This window comes from Labrus mixtus, chromosome 12 (genome assembly GCF_963584025.1).
Source record: "Labrus mixtus chromosome 12, fLabMix1.1, whole genome shotgun sequence".
NCBI classification, from domain to species: domain Eukaryota; kingdom Metazoa; phylum Chordata; class Actinopteri; order Labriformes; family Labridae; genus Labrus; species Labrus mixtus.
Window position 1 is genome coordinate 9,290,147 of NC_083623.1, and position 19,358 is coordinate 9,309,504.

Here is a 19,358-nt window from a genome sequence, read left to right on the forward strand (position 1 = left end):
CACTTTCAGTACAATGGGACCGGTAAGCCATACTCGTCACACTCCATTTGTAGTGTTAAGTTTGGTGTTACAATGTCTTCACAGCAATACCAGAGAAATCACAGGTAACTGTCAAAGGGAGCGAGCATGATGAAAAACACAGATTCCATGAAACCTCAAATTTGATTTGAACTGTTTTTACAACATCTAGTCCGTCTATGCAAGCCCCCAGAACTCAGGATGGTATTCAGGAAGGATTGTAACAACCGACATGCAGACGTTTTGATTTACTGCTCAAAGGCTTCACCTGTTCATAACTTGTTTTAAAAAGAAAAACAAAGGCTGTTGAACCAAACTGACGTGACACCATTATTCACATTCCAGGTAACAAAGCACGGCTAGATATTTAACACTTGGCAGTAAGCTAATGATAATAATGTGATGATGAATAAACTCTTCTTAGGTTCTTGTTTAGGGATGCAACCCATTTCTGTGTGCTATTTGTAGATCTGTACTTAGCAAACAAACCAACTGAGATCTCTCTATAAAGGTTAAATACATGGTTTACCTGTGATAACATCTTGGGGAGAAAAAAACTCTTATTTGCGTTCCTCTCAAGAGTTTGAAGAGCTTTAAATCACTCAGATGTATGTGCAGTTATAAAGAAGCTACTGACAGCAGTGAACTGCAACAGGCTAGCTTGGCTTTGTCTCTCGTTTATTAAAACATCTTTGGTTATTTGGAACAAAAGCTGAAGAGTAAAAACGATGTATGGTCGTACAGCTAATATGTTCTGCACGTATAAGTGCTCAGATAAAAGCTTTGATGGTAGGTGTACTTTCCATACTTACCATAGCAAACTAACAGCTGCTGGGTGTATGAGCTCTACATTTACTGGACGGTACCAGCGGATGTTGGGCAAGAAGAACAATTGATTTCTTAGTAAGAAAACAAACAGGTGTACTTCCAATAACGTCAAAATATTTCTTTAATGGTTTACAGGTTGTGAACAACGAAACCTTTTTTTTAACATAAGGGGGCTTTTTTTGTTTCCAAATGTATGAAACGAAATGAAACACAGGGATTTAAATGTTATGATTCATCTGATAGAGGCTGGATCATATCCCAGCATGCATTAGTCAGAGGGGATTCATGCCTTGTCCATCAAGTTCTAAACCATTAAGAAACAAATATCTACTTAAATGGCTATCTAGTGGGGAAAAAAAGTTAATTTTGTGCTCAGATTTTCACTGAAGTCGTCACATTCATTCATTCATTATAAGCCAACTGGCCTCTTAGATGGCTACACTGTGATATTCACAAATATTCATGTGTAGTAACAAATCAAAAAATGTGTTTACCAGTGCAATGTTTACGTAGCAGCAGCAGTGGCAAAAAAAAAGAAACCAATTTGTGTTAATCAAATCCAAATGATGACTGTTAGTGTAAAGGCTTTTGTCATGCAAAGCACTGAACCCTTTATTCATGTGTAGGAAGTAGATTAGGATGTTATACTACATACTCTTTCACGCTCTGGGGCTCGTCTTTTTGTATTCAAAGGATTTTGTTGATTTAAAGACTGTAGGGCAGAAAAGGGTTTTGTACTGTAAATAAAATAGAGATGAGAGGTTAGAATGACTGTCGCAGTGAGTCTTGTGCTTAGCTGAATGTGTCACGCATACTTTAGAGGTAACTCATGCAGGGACGTTTTTTTTGATGTGAAGATGTTAAATGGTGAGTTTGTTAAGTCGGAAACGGCAATACAATCACAGCAGACAGCCTATTTGTGCTGCTTTTTATTTACTAGATTCAATTATTTTTGTTTCCCTAAAAGCCATTTTTACATTTTTTTAAATACATTTTTGATATTTCACTAAAATCAGACTCTTGCCAAAATGATTTGACTGATTTAGCATGGGGGTTAAACACATTCCCATTTTCATTTTAAGGAAAAGAGTTGCTGGATTATTGCTAATTATTAAAGAATCTCTATATTTGATCAAATGTACACTACTTTTTTGTACTAGTTCACCATCCCTTTAAAAAAAACTCCTTCTCCTCTTAATGATTCTGGCAATCAACTCCTGAATTTGCAGGTTTTAAAATGTTGAAAATATGAGTTATTACACTCAAAAGGTTTTGTTACTGCACAGTGAAGGTATGACTGCTTTAACATTGGACTGTAGAAAGAGGTTAAAAAAATGCAAGTCTGTATGTATTCCAACACCACCACAACGTTGCCTTGATGTAACATAAGGACTTTAAACCAAATCTGTGTCTGGTGTAAACATGGAAAGCGACTCCTCAATAAACTGAAATGCTCACTAAAATATGTGTGGATGGATAACTACTTTAAGACATGTGTTCCCCTATCCAAGAAGTCATCATTTCATACTTCACATCATGGAAACTGGACGTATGGAGGACTACGTCTTAATTTGTGATAAATATGCTGGTGAGAGATACTGCACAATCTGCTTTTGTAGTTTTCTAACATTTTCATTTGAAAAGTGCAAAAACACAGGACTTCCTTATGCGAAATGATCTCATTAACTTTTTTTGTGGACATCCGAAATTGACATCAAAAGTCAAAATAAGAATTACAATGGAAAGGTGACAAATGGTACGTTTTCAATGCATTTTCTGTCTTTTTAGGGCTACCATTTTTTCTCATTTTTTCCGCTCTGAGATCAAATCTTAAATTTGATCTACTTTAGTTTGAAATGCAGAGCAAAGCATGTGCACTTTAAGACAAGATAATGCAGGGCAAGGAACGGGAATCCTCAATCAAACTTGATTAAGATGGGTTTTTATTCAAAAATAAAGCTGTTTAGGTCTATTTGGATTTATTCTCTTGAGTTTGTTTCTTTTTTTCTGAACTCTTGTTGTTCCAAACCACCTGGTTTATGAAGGAAACACTCTGCTCATCCACCTCTGTCTGACGGATATCACACTCTGTTATACTGGTGTTGTAAGACATCGCCTCCTCCAGAGCTTTTCCTCCAGCCTACACACACCCACACAGGGAGAGAGAGAGAGAGGCACTGATGATGCATACATCCATGATGAACACTTCACAGAATGCTGTTCTAGGAAAGTCATGACAACCTTGAAAAATCTGCGCTCTGCAACCTTTACTGTCAGGAACTGCCTACACTTTGTAAACTGCTCACTGAGTGTCAATAGTGTTACATTGTTGTGTCTATATATTTTTGTGAGGCGTACACCGAGGTCACAGATATTGACGGTACAGCATGTTGCATTTCTGCTATGTGGGTGATTTTTGATCCTCCACAGTTTATTCCGGTCAGACACAAACTGAACGACGAGAGAGGAAAAATCGGATACAGCTCTCACGGGGGAAACAAAACTCACTTACAATAGCTTTCCATTATTGCATGTTTTCCACATACTGTATATCTATGAATAATTGAAAACCTGTGCACTTTCAAGCTTTTCTGTCTGCTACATTCACTGTACGCTGTGTACAGAGGCAGTAGCTTTGAGTGGTAGTAGTTCTGCGAAAGGAAATCCAGCGAATCAACGGAACTAACTTGATAAGAGAAGTAACTGTCACATTTTTATGAAAAGCAAAAACATGTTGTTTCCATCCGACAGGGCCTTCATTCCTATAGTATTTACATAGGTTGGATTTCAGTGACTTTTTGGGGACCTTTTTTTCTTGTTTGATTGTTGCACTATGACGCCAATACATTTTTAAAAAGAGTTTGGTTGTCTGTTTGCATTCTTTGTAAGATGCAATAGCCAATAAGTCTTATTTTCAATCTCTGGTTATTTACAGGTCGATGTGTTTCGTGTTGTGTAATAAATGGTTTTACAGATTTTGTGGAGAGGTCAATGTCCTTTTGTTAATGGATAGGGACACAGCTCCTGGGATTGCAATATCAGTGTAGTGTAGTGAGTGAGAGTGAAATATGTGGACATCTTTTGAATGTACAGGGCTTCTTTGACTGTCCGGTAATCTGACTTTCTTTTTCTCATGAATTGTTTGGTCAATAAAGGTGAGAAGGTTTAGAGCTGATTTCACATCATGACAGGGTGTTTATGAAAAGGTTTCCTTCAGCTGCTGTCATACTGTAAGATTGAACACATAGCCCAATTGCAATTGATTTAACGTTTAAACTTGTCACTCTCAGTCTCCAATGTTCTCAGCTCTTGCACAGCAACTTCTGGATTTTTTTCTAGCACCACCCTCAGATAAAACTTTAAAACGGAAAATATATCCCCACCCTGGTAGTCAGCACTGTGATTAGCACTACTTACCACACCCAGGTTGTTGCAGGAGAGATTGATGCCCTTTAAGGTTTTATTGTGAGCAATCACTTTGGCAAGTGCGATGGCAGTTGGTGCCGTCACCGTATTGCCTCCCAGGTGCAGGTGAAGAAGGGTGTTGTTGTTGTTCAGCAAGGCCTTCCCAATCGCCTGACCCCCCTCGTCCCCCAAACGGTTCAGACGCAGGTTAAGAGACAAAAGGGTGGAGTTGTTGGACAAGGCATGAGCTATAGCTTTGGCTCCGTGTTCTCTGATTTCATTGCAGCACATGTTCAGGGTCTCCAGTTTACTCCTGGCGAGTAGTTTAGCGACAGCTCTGGTTCCTCTGTCTCCGATCAGGTTGTAAGAAAAGTCCAGCTCCCTCAGGGACGGGTGGTCCAAAAGGTGTTTCACCAGCAGCCGGCACTTTTTATCATCAATGTGACTTTCATGGAGCCTGAGAAGCTGTGGAAACAGTGTTTCATAAAGGTGCGATAGAGAATATGGTGAGAAGCACATTGAAAGTTATTTAACACAAAGGGCAAACAAATGCCTTTGTTTAGAGATAGGACAGTGGATAGAGTCAGAAAATTGGGACGAGAGAGAGTGGGGAATGACATGCGGTAAAGGAGCTTCAGACTTGAACCAGGGCTGCCTGCCCAAAGCCTCCATGCAACCACTAGGCCGCCAACACATCAAACCTCGACTGTTTTTAGCATCTCAAATTTGCTTTTTGTCAGATTAATATAATTCTAAATCAAAAATATTTTGGTTTCAATAAGTTGCATTTGTTAACTGGGAAACCCAATTCGGTATATTTAATCATTTTCACATATAATAAAAAATACAAATATTGTTGCAGCCCTACTTTCAAATCCAATAATCTCTCGTATGGTTCCCATATCATGCACAGCGTCTGGCAGATACATTCAAAGTTCTCATGCTGTAATAAATTAATATGACAAAAATGTTGTGTCATATAGTGACTTATTCAGGCTGCAGCCAGAGGCTCTGCTGTCTGCTCTGAGATCTAAATAGAGCATGAATTTTATGCTTGGGTAAAGTCAACAACAATTTCCTTGTTTCATGACATATGGGACTGTAAAACATCTGTAAGGGATGCTTCATAACTGGCAAGAAAGCCAGAATGGTTGAATCACAACAAAGACAATTATCCACACAATCATGTTCATTACTATTATTGTTACAAACAGCTGGAAGTAATCCATATTCACCTTTAGAGTCATGCAGGACTTAAGGGCTGTTGCAAGGGACTCACAATCTCGGTCAGTCATCTCAAACATCTGCCATTCAAAGTTCATTCCACATTGCTTGACCCTATAAACCAAATGGAGCTCTTCCAGGTTTGTCAGCTTACTGAGCAGGATGTTAAAGTTAAAGTGGTCAATGGATGGTCCTTCATTATTGCCTAACAACTCCAAGCCATAGTCCTCTTCCTCTGTCTGTGGCTCCTTGATCGGTGGTAGGAGCTGGGTAATGTCAAGCCTCTTGACATATTTCTGACAAATTGGCACCAACTCCAGAACTGTACTTGTCTCTGTTACCTCTGGAATAAACAGCTCAATAATGTCCTCCATGTGCCTCTCAAAAAACATTCGCTTCCAGCTGTTTCCATAATGAGAGACATCACAAAGGTCCCACCGCCCCTCACAGCGTCGCTTCCAGTAAACTCCATCTGTGATCGAGTTGGCGGTCACATCCAGGGGCAGGGAAGTAGACAGTCCTCCTTGCACAAACTCTTTCTCGCTGGGTTTAAGCTCTTCGAATATCTGCTTCACTGTAACAGGTTCAAATTTTGCATTAAGCTGAATTCACAGTATAACTAATCATGCAAAAATGGTGGCAGAAAAAAAAAACGAACTAGCAAACCTTCAAAGTTTTTAATGATGCTTTGCAGACACAGTTTTGATAAACAAGGCACTAAAGTCAGGTACCAGTCTGGATCTTCAGCAATGATCCTTCTCCTCCTTCTGTAGTCCTCGGCTGGGTTCAGGTTAGCTCCTGGATGATAAGAATACCTCGACATTTCTGCAGGGGTTTTGTGTTCTGCTTAAAGAAAAGACTCATTACTTATAAATGAAAAGTGTAACTAATTTCACTGTTGATACATTCTTCATTAGTTCGTTAGTTTGTTTTCATGACCTGTGATTCCTGAAATTGGGCCTACAGCGTCAGATAGGCCTACCTGCTGCTAACTAAAGTAAGCAGAAAGACTATCTGCGCTAGTGTTTGCTTACAACTTGCATTTTTGAATTGTCCGAAAAACATCGTCTCTTGATAAAATAATGGAAACTAATACCTTCATATATTCTTTCTGTAATTTAGATAGTTACATACCCTTAATTCTAGTGTTAACCATTCATATTTAACGATTGAATTCAATTCATAGATTACCTGAGGAGTACTGGTCTCGACCTCGTCTGTCTCCTTGGTAACAGAATGCCCGTAGATCAGTTTCTACCTCAACCTGGGAAATTTCAGAACCAAACGTTACCGTACGGTATCGCGCGGACTTCTAGTAGGCCTATAAACATTATGCTGCTTTCTAATGTTTTATTGATTTGCATTAGTTGCTGCTATATTGATAAGACATCACATTATGGAACGTTTTAAAATACAGGGCTGAGATATCGTGAGTTTTATTTTCAAAATTGCGAGTCGACAGTATCAATAGCTGGAATATCCAACTTTCAGTGAATGCAACATAAGACTGAGGACGCTTACCAGTGGTTGATGAAATATTTGTTTGTTTTTTTCGAAAATAGGAACTAAAACCTAATTCAAAAAATATATTAATGCAAGTAGAATTTCAAATGATATTTCATAAAAAAATGATGACAGCAATATCGTGAAAATGGACCTAAACTACAAAAAATGGACTACAGACTGTAATAGTCTACTATCGTTTATCATATCATTAGGTTTAGGCCTATATTCATCACACAATCTAAAGTGACTTGCAGTGAGATAAGGCGGATTTAGTAGCCAATATGTAAATCTATTTTTTGTTTACTTGAACTCTGCAAATCATCAATTCTGTTACTATAAAAAACAAGAATAAAGAATAATACTTTACGCTATTTATGATTCAGTGCAGGCATTCAAAGAGTATCTTGGGGAAAGCCACAAAGTAAAGACTTTTGTAAACAGCTGGACATAAGATAAATACATTATAGGCTGTTATTGAATGAGTGTCCCAGGTCTGTGACACCAGTGTTGCAGGAGGCTGTGTGCTAGGATCTGCTGCAGGGTTTGGCCTGATCATGCTGGGAAAAAATTGGATCTAAAGAGCCGACAGATGGACCAGGAATATGGACCATGAGCTTTTTGGATTGGAGTACGTTGGAGTGTATCCATCTTTCTTGCAAACAACAACACAAAGCAGGTGCACAGCTAAGGTAGATGAGGGAAGAAATAAGAAAAGAAAGATAAATAATTATGGCTGTTAAATAGAAAAGTAGTTACAGTTAAAAACAATGTTTTCTACATCCTCTACATCCTATACATCCAATTTGCTTTACTGTAGATGGAAGCACTCGTTTGTTCTTTATTTTTCACGTCAAGTCTTTGCCGTGTTTGAATTTGAGCCACATTTTGGGAGTCTTATCATCAGCTGCAGAGAAAGATATACTGTATAAGTGGAGTGAGGTTGCTGTCGTTTTTTTCTTTTAATCCATCTTTCCTGGGATATCACGGCATCACACAGCTCTGAGTACTTTTCAACTTTCAATGTGACACAGTGAGAGGTCTGGTGGAATTTCTGTAGTTATTTAGATTATAATGTACAGACGTAATTAGGTTTATTCACTGTTCTCTAATGTCAGTCAGACCTGACAGAGTTCAGTTGTTATTAGAACACCAAGTACAGCTTAGAGAGTGTCAACTGTTCTTCCTGATATCTGCAAGGATGTTTGGTAGACTTATTGTCTGCTCCAGTGTTATAGACGTCACAGATTAGTCTATGTGGGTCAATGTGACACGACCCTGATAATGGTAATGTCTTTTAGGATATATGCGATGCCTTTCGAGAAGTTCGGCACATGTGATTGAGCAAGACACGAGTACAGAAGTGTGATGTTGAATCACGTCTCCTCGAGTATTCATCTGATGCATAAACTTTCATCAACGTAAGCCATCTGAGTCAACTGGGTCTTATTGTATGGAGTCAAGTCTTAGTCATTTCTTCAACAAGGGGCACAACTATACTCAAGTTGATCTTTTTTTATAAACGTATGAGCTGTTTAGAGAGGGAAGATATGATATTTTATTCTGACTCCTGGAGGTAGTATCTATTCAGCTTTTTGGATTAGTGTACAAAGATATTACATTTTTAAAGATAGTGTACCACACAAGGGCAGAGATTTATACCCCTGTTACTTTAGTTCAAGGCACTCAAGAACTGTTTCATCTGTGCGGATGTAGGAGGATAAACGTAAATTATATGATCAAAGACTTGATGACATAATTGAATATTAATTTATGTAAAACACATTTTAGATTAAAAATAAATATCAGAAAATGATGAAGAATGTGAAAGTATTGTAATCAAGTTGCTCATTTAGACAGCCTCACAGCTCATGACTTCAACCAATTTGGTTAACTATAATGTGACCAAAAAAGCATAAAGTCAGCACTTTTTAAAAACCTAAATCTGATTCTACTTTTGGAATATTTGCAGTGACATAAAAAAAACAAACAAACAAAAACAATTAATTGATTTTTTTGTTCAGTCATTAAGTTTTCATAACAAAGGTGAAGCGCGTTTTAAGAGCACACCAGAGCTGTGGGTTTAAATTCAGTGAATCTATACTTGAACTACTTTAAGAAATGTTATGAGGCGAGAACTTTGTGTTTTCTATGTTAGGCCGGAGAGAGAGAAGGCAAGAAAGAGAGAGGTACGGTTGCTCCAAGAGAGGGGTGGAGGGTTGGATGGAGCAACGAGAGGCTCCAACTGTAGCCCCCGAGGGCAGTCCATCAGTGTCGTCCTCACGTAATACGGCCTGACAAACACACGCTTCCCTCGTACTCTGGCTTTAATGGACCGGCTTGACATCGGCACAGGAGGCAAACTCGCCTTGTGAGCTGCTTTCCCATTGCACTCTGGGTAGAGTCCGCATGGGGTGAATCATGGGGGATTTTGGGGAGTCCCTGAATCTGCAACAAACAAGAACTGTAGACATCCACTGATTGGGCTGAAAATCATCGTCTTGACATTAGGCAGTGTGATTCAGCTGTCTGACGCTATTAAGGACTGATGCATGTATGCAAAGGTAAATTCAAGAGGAGCTTCTTGAGAGAGACATCATCTTAAAAAAGACCATTGCCAAAATTGTAGAGTATTTTTTCACATAATACGTACATTCTCTTTTAACTCCATGTGAATAAACCCCAGTAGCATAAAAAGGTTGATAGCCTCATCAATTACTGGGGGTGAATCTTGGACTTCATTCATATTGACAGCATTGGAGTAGTCAAACTTGAATATATATATATATGTATATATTGTTAGCACTGATAACACTACCAATTTTATTTTATTTTAAAATTTAATACAATTTTAAAATTGTATAACACCCTTAAGATAATCAGGAAAAAAATAAGTACATGAGCAATATGCCTCTAATATCTCCAGCTCACTATATGGATATCTAATTATATCTTAGAGTAAAAACACCTGTTCCTGTGAATATCAACAGCTGCTAATTAACACAGCTAACGAGCAGGGGTGGGCGCTTCCTACAGGCGAGGTAGGTGGCTGACTAGGGTGCCAAAGAGGGGGGGGGAGAGGGGGGTTTAAAGGGAAAAAATCCAAAAAGGAAAGGTGAGTGTGTGGAGCGGGTACCCACCTCTCGTCTGCCTGAAAATTTTTATTTTTTTTTAAGTAAATTTGCACAAAGAAGTTGTTTATTTATGTTGATGTCTGATAAGCTCATGTTGTTGTTTGTAAAAGATATATTTGCACCACTCTCACCCCTACGTTTCATTTTATAACTAACATCATTTCTCTGGAAGGGGAGGCTGGTCGGCAACAAATGCCTGATGTCCCCCCCCCCCCCCCCCCCCCTTGCTAACATATCCCTCATTAATGAAATTATGTGTGAAACCTGGGATTTGATGAACTCCTTCAAATAATGCCAACAAACAGGCTAACATCATTGTAGCAGGATTTTGGATTACACAAAGTATTAAAGCTCCTGTGTAGAACCTGTACATCTTTCTACAATGATCTTGTACTTTAATAGTGTTTGATTTTTCACTCATAAAAAACTCTCATCCTGCTGTCTTACACACTCAAATGCATCAGGAATAGAGATATCTGTTGTGGAAATGTAAACAAAGGCTGACTCTGCGCTACGCTGTTCATGTCCTCATCTGAAACTATCCGGCAGTGGAGGTAACAGGCATTAAGAAAAACTATACAGAAAGAACACATTTTCTCACTTATGGACTGGTTAGTTAAGACAGGTTAACTTCAGTACATTATGTTAACTTCCAAAATAAGAAAGTTTCAGCACAGAATTTGCTCAGCTTTATTTTGCAGCCGAGAATAATAAAAAGTTAGATGAAAACTCGCCCGGTTCTGATTTTGTTTTGGAATTTTTTTTTTAACGATGACTGCATTAAGCCTCCATTTTCTGCAAAAGCCACTGATCTTCCTCACTATTAGCTGCCACAAAGTCATGTGCTGAAAGACTTTAAAATGTCCCAAAATATAGGTTGTATTAAAAAATTATAAGTTAAATACTTATCAGTGATTTCCTGAGATGAAAACATTCAGTAGTTTATGTTAGTCAGGACGAGGGAGATGAAATGTGAACTCTGAAGTGTTGCCAGCGGGAGAGTTTAATTCCAGGCCGGGTAACTCCCAAGAGGTCGTGAGGCCGGATGAAGAGAAATCAGGGCATCGCTGAATGGAACACGAACGCCTACAATAGGTGTCAGGATGTGTTGTCCCATTGTGGCTCGTTTTTTCACCAACAGCTGGCTTAAACCATTGTTTCTATAACGAGATTGGAAGGTGTTTTAACGTCAGGAGGTTAACACACAAATGTTTGGCCTGCTTTAGTTCCTTTGTTTTACAGGTGCTGACTTAATAGGCTCGCTTTCTTTTCTCTCGTTACTAGCTTTACTGATGTTAATGCTGTTGTCAGTTCATGTAATTTTAATGTTTGTTGTTTTTTTATTTACCTTTTTAAGGATTAATCTCTAATCATTGCACCTAAGTTCTAATAATGTGATGATAAATGTGCAAGTTGAGCTGTGTTACTGTTGTGTGGTAACTGAGATGCAAATGAAGATCCCTTTTAGAAGTATGCTCTCCATGAAATAATCAGCACACTTGTCATTGTTTATAAGAAAACTACAAAAATGGTGTTATTAACAGTCAGGAGTGTCTGTGAGAATGCTACCGAATAAACTTTATTCTTTTTGATGTAAATAAAGACAATAAGACAACGTATATTTCAACAAAAAGAAAAACAAACCTCAAATGAATCTAGTAAATGGACTCTTGATGAGACCAAACTTTGTGCACCAGCTTTAATGTCCTGCTGTAATATTCTTCGGAGAACGCAAAACAACGGCGCCAGAGAGTCCGATTCACATTACCGCCCACTGGCCACAGGAGCTAATCCTCAGACTGATCGACACTATCATCAGAGTACCCGCTGTAAGGAGAACTGGAGTCCAAGTGGATGCTGCTGTCTGTGTCCACAGAGACCACAGAGCTGAGGATGCTGTCTATGGACACCATGCTGCCGCTGTCACTGTCGCTGCTCCTGCTGCTGTCGTCGTCATGGATCACCTGGATCAGCTGAGCCGACTCAGCTGCTGGACAAAAAAAAAAAGAGAAAAGAATACAGTTAGACCAGCATCTTCCCTCTGTGTCACAATCAGGACACCTAGAGCTGCTGTGAGGAACCTTCGATGTTAGGGGATTTTGGCACATAGCAAAACCTTTATCTCTTTGATGTGTTTGTCCTGTTCATGTTCATTAGGCATTACAAAAATATATATAGCAAAAATATTATCATCTTGCAGACAGTCTTTCATGCTTTTGTAGGTCATAGAGATGCATCATTGTTAATTTCCGCTTGTTTCATACACTGCAAAAAAAACTATTTAAAGAAGCTTTAGCCTTACATTAAAGAAATATACATTTTTCTAGATGTATCTTCTAGTCAAAAAAAAGAGTTTATATGACAAAAGACGAAGCAGCGGAGGCAACCTGGGATTAAGTGTCTTGCCCAAGGACACATCGGACATGTAGCTGCAGGAGCTGTGGATCAAACCCTCAACCTTGTGGTTGAGAGACAAATGAATTTACTAACTGAGCCACAGTTTCCCCGAAACTTACCTTTTGACTGTTTGTATCTCTATTATGATCATAAACGGTTGATATATTCCCTAGGTGCAGCAAATGCAAAGTGTTTCCACTTTTGCAAACACAATTTTAGCACCATGCCACCTGATATTCAGAATAAATATTTTTTATGCAACATCATAGTTTTTAGTTTCACGATTGACAAGACGTGAATTAGCCTGATTGTGCTGCCCCCTTGTGTTCAAAATGTTAACTGTATTCCACCAGCTCCACACTGTACAAACATTTCTTCTCCTGCCTGAGAGCCTCTGAGCAGCTTCATCACACCAGCTGAAGGTCAAGCACTTTGCTCGAGGTCACCAGAAGAGTTTTGTTTACTGGGTTCGCCCCGCGGTGTCGAGGCTCTCCAGTTATTTGATGTCATGAATAGTGACATTGCTAATCATGGCTAGTAAGTACACTGTCAGGCAGATATTCATGCTGTACAGGTGATCTATGTGAGAACTTGTGAATGAATGTGATCCTGACAGAAAAAGCTACATCAGTGTCACATAGTGCAGTTTGACGTGTGATGGAGAATGAGAGGCAGGGGACTCCAGTAAACATATAATGGACTAAAGTCACTGCTGCAGGTATGTGTGTAGGTTAAAGATGTTGATCCAGTATACTTCAAATACTTCACTTTGACACAAGAAATGTAAACCAAGGTTAAATATATCATACAATATATAATCTCTATGATCAGGTGATAAATAAACAAAAGGGCATATGCAATAATTTTCCGTTTGAAGTACAAGAATGAGTCACAAGATCTGCGTTTGGATAAAACACCATGCACCCAAAACATAGATGATGTGTTACTGATCTTCTTTTCTGTTACATGTTTGTAATTGTATCATTTCTCCCTCCTAAAGGTGAAGTCTATTTTCTGCCTTTTAATAGATCATCATCTGTTCATGAAGCTCTTTCATAAAAAGGGTTTACTGTAGAATCCATTTGACACTGCTGATAACGCACCTCTCACCTTTCCTCTCAGAGACGAGGGTCAGCCGCCTGGCCTTCATGTCCAGGCTCAAGTTTTCGACCATGCTGTTGATGCAGTTGTCCAGGGCCAGACAGCGGGTCTGGGACTGGATGGCCTGTCTGCAGATCGGACACTCGTCTTTCTTTTTGCGCCACTGTTTGATGCAGAAACAACAGAAGCTGTGCGCGCAGTTCAGGATGACGGCCTGCAAAATGATAATACAAATTAAAACGTTTAAATTATCATGGAAGAGTTTTTGATTTTGTTTTCTATCTCTACTAAAGCACCTCAAACAGACAATACACGTTTCAGACATCTGTATATTATCTATCTTTTAAATGTATTAAAGTTGTTTTGTACTCCTATGTAATGGCTTCCCTCTTGGTGTCAATAATTTGTATTTACAGAAGTCGAGAATAACTCTTAAAATCAACCCTGAAATCCAAGCTGTTCAAGTGCAAAAAAATTAAAAAATCCAGTTCCTCAAGTGTCCACTTGAGGCTTCCTCAAAAAACCCCAGTAGTCACATTAACACCTATGTTAAAATACTAATTTTTACAGCAGAAATACAATTACTTACATTATTTACTAAACCATGTTAAGAGGAATCTTTCTCCTACCTCTATGAAGAGTTCGGAGCAGATGATGCACTGAAGCTCGTTCTCCAGAACTTCAGTTACTTGTGTAACTACTTCTTCCTTCTGGGCCCTCGCCTTTTCTTTCTCCTCCTACAAAAAGAATTAAAAAACTTTTACTGATGTCTTGCTGAACCATTCAGAAAGTAAACCTGAATTACTTGGAAGTCACCGTACCTTTGTCACTTCCAGTTCTTTGTTTTTGGCCAAGAGAATCTCTTCAAAGCCTCGTCGAGAAAGGGCGAGTTCATCTATAACTTTTCTTTGCTGAGGATGATAAAAACAGAGTGACAATTAAAATAAAAACTACTTCAATGATAATGCAAAAAGAGCACTCCAAAATACTGCATTCTAATTAGCTTATATTTATCATATTTTGACAATAAGCTCTTTGTAAAGTTGCTCATATTGATGCTACTCGCCTCTTGTAAGGCCTCTTCCAGCTGCTTCTTCATGAGCTCCTCTTGTTGCTGCGTTTTCTGAGCCTTAAAACATTTTAAATATAACATGGTTATAGAAAGTATGTTGAGTTTATCACTCATGTACATAACAAAAGTATTTAATCATTGTTATTGTTTCAGGGTGATAACATACCGTTCTATAATATTTAACTTTTAAACAGAAGTTTTTGTAAAACCTCTCACCTCTAGCTGCCTCTTAGTCTCACTGAAGGACTTCTCTAACGTCTCCATGCAGTGCATCTTGGTTCTGAGCGTCTCCAGCTGACCCTGCAGCTCCTTCACCTGCTCCTCTCTCAGCGGATCAGTCTGCTGAGGCTCGCCACCCAGATAGGCGACCTGCCTCTCCGTGTCATCCACCTTCTCTTTCAGCAGCAGGATGTTCTGGCTGTACCTGCAACGAGAAATAAATGCAAAAAATCAACAGAAGTAAATGAAGTTTAAAATGTCAAACTTCTTTCGTTTAGTGATTCAAAACGGTGAGGATTTTCTGTTTGTGTCTCTGGAATTTGCATCTGATTGTGTTTTTGATTACTAAGAGTAGTTTCACACTATGGACCCGGGCCTGGGTTCGAGTGACTGCTTGAACCGAACGTAATTCTTAACGGCTCCTGTCGCTTCAAATCCGTCATATTCGTGCAGCACAGGCCCGTTTAGTCCTCTGAGCTGCATGATAGATGTGTGTGTGTACAAAGAGTGTAGTTGTTAGCATCTTAGAAACAACAAAAATATCCACAGTAGGCAGGATGGACTCAGTTGCTTCTTCTTTTTTCTGCTTTTTGGCAGATTTGCAAACCAACTACAGCCACCTGCAGACCAGCAGGGGAGAGGGGACGGGGGGGGAGCAATCATAATCAGGCAAGGTACGAAACTATCGTGCCTAATGTGAAAATGTCCTGACTTGTTTTGGGGCTTTCAGAACCTGTGTTGAGCATTCTTTGTTACTATTTTCTGATATTTTTAGTCTAAATAAATATCATATTAAGTAATACAGAGATCATTTAACAATGATGAATGAATGAAAATACTTGTTAGCCACAGCCGAGAAAGACTTTGCTTTCCTGGCGAACAGAGAAGTGAGCAAGAAATATAAAAAGACCATAAGCTTGTACATGAGATGCTCCAACTGGGGCTTACATTTGCAAGTTGTCCTGATCACAGGTGGAGCTGAAGTCATCTGAGGGCCTGTCTATTTCCTGGACTTGTCCGCTGGTTCCGGTTTCCTCTGGCTGGGTGTGACTGAGCCTTCGGAGGGGGGTCACTGGTGTTAGAGGGCATGGCTTTGCAAAGGACTTGTCCGAAGACGAGCAGCGGTACAGTTTTGGTTTGGAGGTAGATGGCTCAACTTCTTCCACAGCCAGCTTCCTTTTGGTCTTCTTTGTAACATGAGCTGCTTTGGCGCCCTCTTTTTGTCCTTTTATCAGGTTGAGTTTGATGTCTTTGAGGGGCCGCTGGACAAGGATGTAGTCGAACTCCGCTGTGGTTCCAATTACAGGAACCCCAAGTTGAATGGAGTCGCCGAGCCTCAGCTGATGGGATTCTTCAGAAGGTATGCGGTTTCCATTCACCCACACACCATTGAGGCTCTAAAGGAAAAAAACAGCAACAGCAACAAGTTTTTATTGACATTGACAAAGATGTATTTATCGATTTATGTATTTAAAAAATCAGAATTTTACAAATTCTTATGTATGTGATGTCTGGACGCCCTAGGGTTTCTTTTTTTCTTCTGTTTGTCTCGTCTCCCTTTTTGTTGGTATTTGTTGTTTTGTACTGTCTGGCTAGAGTGGGTGTGTAATTGGTTGACCGGGAACTTATTGGGGAAGGTTTTGTTGTTGTTCGAGATTCAAGATTCTGTTTATTTGTTGTTTAAAATAGAAGGGAAAAATAAATCAGCAGACTGGGAGAAGAAATACTTTGTGTCATGAATACATGCATGTTTTATATATAAAACTTTTGCACGGACTTGCTCCTCCTCCTTTGAAGGACTTTATAAAGCTGAAGTCTGCCAGTGGGCTCGGCACCAGGGGCCACAGCCCGAGGAGACTGTGAGGTCCCACACAGACGCACTACATTCAAACAAACTGTTCTGTCAGTCAAAGGAACTAAATATTGGAATATTCTCCCACTCACAATAAGAGACTCACAAACATATGAAACCTTCAAAACACACCTCAAACAGTGGATGAAAGAAAACCAAGTCTGTGACCACCTTTAAACTTTAAACTCTATTATTGCCTTGAGTCACTTGTGCCTTTGTATTTGTATTTTATTTGTAATTTGTCTTTCTCTGTTACCTGCCGAGGACAACAGATGGAAACTAGCACTTCTGCTATAATCTGATATTTTTACAGCTGTAATTGTTACAGCTGTTCATTAATATGCACTGTCCCTAACAAAGAAATGAACAAATAAATAAATAAATAAATAAATAAATAAATGAACAACTAAATAAATAAATAAATGAACAAATAAATAAATGAATAAATAAATAAATGAATGAACAAATAAATAAATAAATAAATGAATAAATGAACAAATAAATAAATAAATGAATGAATAAATAAATAAATGAACAAATAAATAAATAAATACAACAACTGCTGTGATGTAACTACTGTTTGCATTTAAATGTGAGATATAAAATATGACAGAAATTAAAGGTTATTTATTATTACTTTGGGGTCTCTGTAATTCTATGTGTATGTACTATCAATATTTTTTTATGGAGAATATTTATAAGCTAAAATAAAACACCAACAATCATAAAATAAAAGGCATTGTTCCTTACTGCTAAAATCAAAAACTGTGTTACCTTTCTATCTGTTACAGTCCACTGGCCATCATCCCTTTGTTTAAAAGTGCAGTGAAGTCTGGAGATCATCAGAGGACAGCTTGAAGACAGCAGCTGGTAGGTCACATCCACACCACGTCCGATGGAGATCTGCAGAGTCAAACACAAACACAAACATCAACATCAGCCAGGTAGCTTTAAAGCTACTGTGCAGCTCGTTTAGCTAATTAAACAGGTGTGTGCTCTTCGGTAACAACTTCCTGAAGAAAAACAGAAACGAGCCATGGTCGAAAAAATGTTTTTATGTGTAAAAATACAACTCTAGCGTGAACTTGAGAAAGTTAAAGGGTTTAATTAGCCACTTAGCTAGAACTAGCAAAAACTGCACCTCAGTGTTTTCGAACAAGCGAAGCCAGTCTGAGTTTCTCCCGACTCTCATCAAACATAAAACCTCTGAGTCCGAGCACTCGTCCTCCTCAGCCGCACAAGAGTCTGTCGTGACGGTGTCCATCTTATCTCAATCCGTTGACGGCTAACACAACATTAAACATAGCTGAATATGTGGCTCCTCCGTCCATAGAAAAGACGAAGATAGCAGCGGAGCGTCAAGCTGACGACTGACAGGACGAGACCGGAAACCGACTGACTGTGTTTCAAAATAAAACTCGTCAGAAATGCGGCTTTACTGCTGAAGAGAGCTTGATTTTATTTATCTTTTCAGAAATGTATCCTGCGTTTTTGTAGTCATTAGGCACTGTCCCACAGCCCTTTCTACATAAAAATAATGTAAATGTAATATTTAGTTCAGGGACATTGTTTTTACACATAGTTTACCAACAGATAAGAATCATAATATCATAATGTTTTTTTTTAGCAGTGGTGGTTTTAGTCCACTTTTACTGAGGGGGCCAGTTGTTTTGTCAGAGGGGAACATTAAACCCAGGTGAAAAATAGACAAAGATGATTGCTTTAAAAAAATATAAAAATATTATGCCAAATAAAAGCGCACATCATTAAATACCATGATTTATATTTGTTTCAGTAACAGTATTTAATACTAGATTGTGAGTCCGGTTGTCGAGTCAAATACTGTCATAGTGGCAATCTAACAACAAAAAGTGCCACTGGATGGGAATTTTAAGTCATTTCCAACTCATGGTGGGTGAAAAAGGGAATGTCCGCCGTATTTATTTATCAACAATCTTAAAAACACCAACAAAAAGACGGGTGTAGGCCTATTCTGCATCAGACGAAACTAGCTCATAAACATAGATAAAGTCTAAACGCGCCACACAACACCTTCACACACCTACGGTTGAAAAACTGTGTGGCTTCCACTAATTCCCTATCCCCGTTCACCTGTGTCTCCCCTTTCTACCTACCTGTAATTGCCAACTATGCTCAGCTGCGCGGGTGATGTTTGCAGCAGAAAACGTCCACACAACCAACCACACACACAAACCACAACACACATGAAATTGGCGACAACAACTGTGTATGTGTTATTAGGGGTGGCCACAGGGGGGGGGGACCAAGCTCAGTGTTAAAGGAGCACTGGCCCCCGTTGGCCCCTGCCTAGAACCGCCCATGTTTTTTTTAGAAGCAAAGACAAAAGTAAAAAAATCTGAATATACTTAATTGAAGAATAACTTGTGTATTACCACTGGGAACCAATAAAGCCTTACACTTGGAAAGGCTTTTAGTTTACACTTTGCCCATTTTATCCTCCCCCTTACAAAAACTCAAACACAAATTTAAAGAGCAAGAGTATAGAAAATAAATAGGCTACAAAAATTAATACAATTTAACCGATTTGTTTTTGTACACTAAACCTGTTGAAATTATGTATTTT

General features: G+C 38.8%; 2 protein-coding genes across 5 annotated transcripts; both read right to left on the bottom strand.

The window, feature by feature from the left end:
• Positions 1 to 1,834: 1,834 nt before the first annotated feature.
• tcte1 (t-complex-associated-testis-expressed 1) lies at positions 1,835 to 9,797 on the bottom strand. The gene is made up of 4 exons (XM_061051839.1): positions 6,142 to 9,797; positions 5,487 to 6,049; positions 4,264 to 4,716; positions 1,835 to 2,986 (listed from the first exon to the last, which is right to left on the bottom strand). The coding sequence occupies exons 1-4, from the start codon at positions 6,296 to 6,298 to the stop codon at positions 2,816 to 2,818; spliced, it is 1,344 nt and encodes a 447-aa protein (XP_060907822.1). The 5' UTR covers positions 6,299 to 9,797; the 3' UTR covers positions 1,835 to 2,815.
• A 1,872-nt stretch (positions 9,798 to 11,669) lies between these two features.
• rnf8 (ring finger protein 8, E3 ubiquitin protein ligase) lies at positions 11,670 to 18,133 on the bottom strand. 4 transcript variants are annotated; one of them, XM_061051842.1, is made up of 9 exons: positions 17,895 to 18,133; positions 17,528 to 17,656; positions 15,850 to 16,298; positions 14,899 to 15,106; positions 14,677 to 14,739; positions 14,432 to 14,521; positions 14,240 to 14,347; positions 13,620 to 13,824; positions 11,670 to 12,099 (listed from the first exon to the last, which is right to left on the bottom strand). In XM_061051842.1, exons 1-9 carry the CDS (start codon positions 18,015 to 18,017, stop codon positions 11,900 to 11,902), a joined length of 1,575 nt encoding a protein of 524 aa, XP_060907825.1. In that variant the 5' UTR covers positions 18,018 to 18,133; the 3' UTR covers positions 11,670 to 11,899. The 4 variants fall into 4 exon arrangements, with proteins under 4 accessions (XP_060907825.1, XP_060907824.1, XP_060907828.1 ...); XM_061051841.1 differs by having other exon boundaries at positions 11,670 to 12,102; XM_061051845.1 differs by having other exon boundaries at positions 11,962 to 12,099; positions 13,613 to 13,824; positions 17,895 to 18,132.
• Positions 18,134 to 19,358: the final 1,225 nt, after the last annotated feature.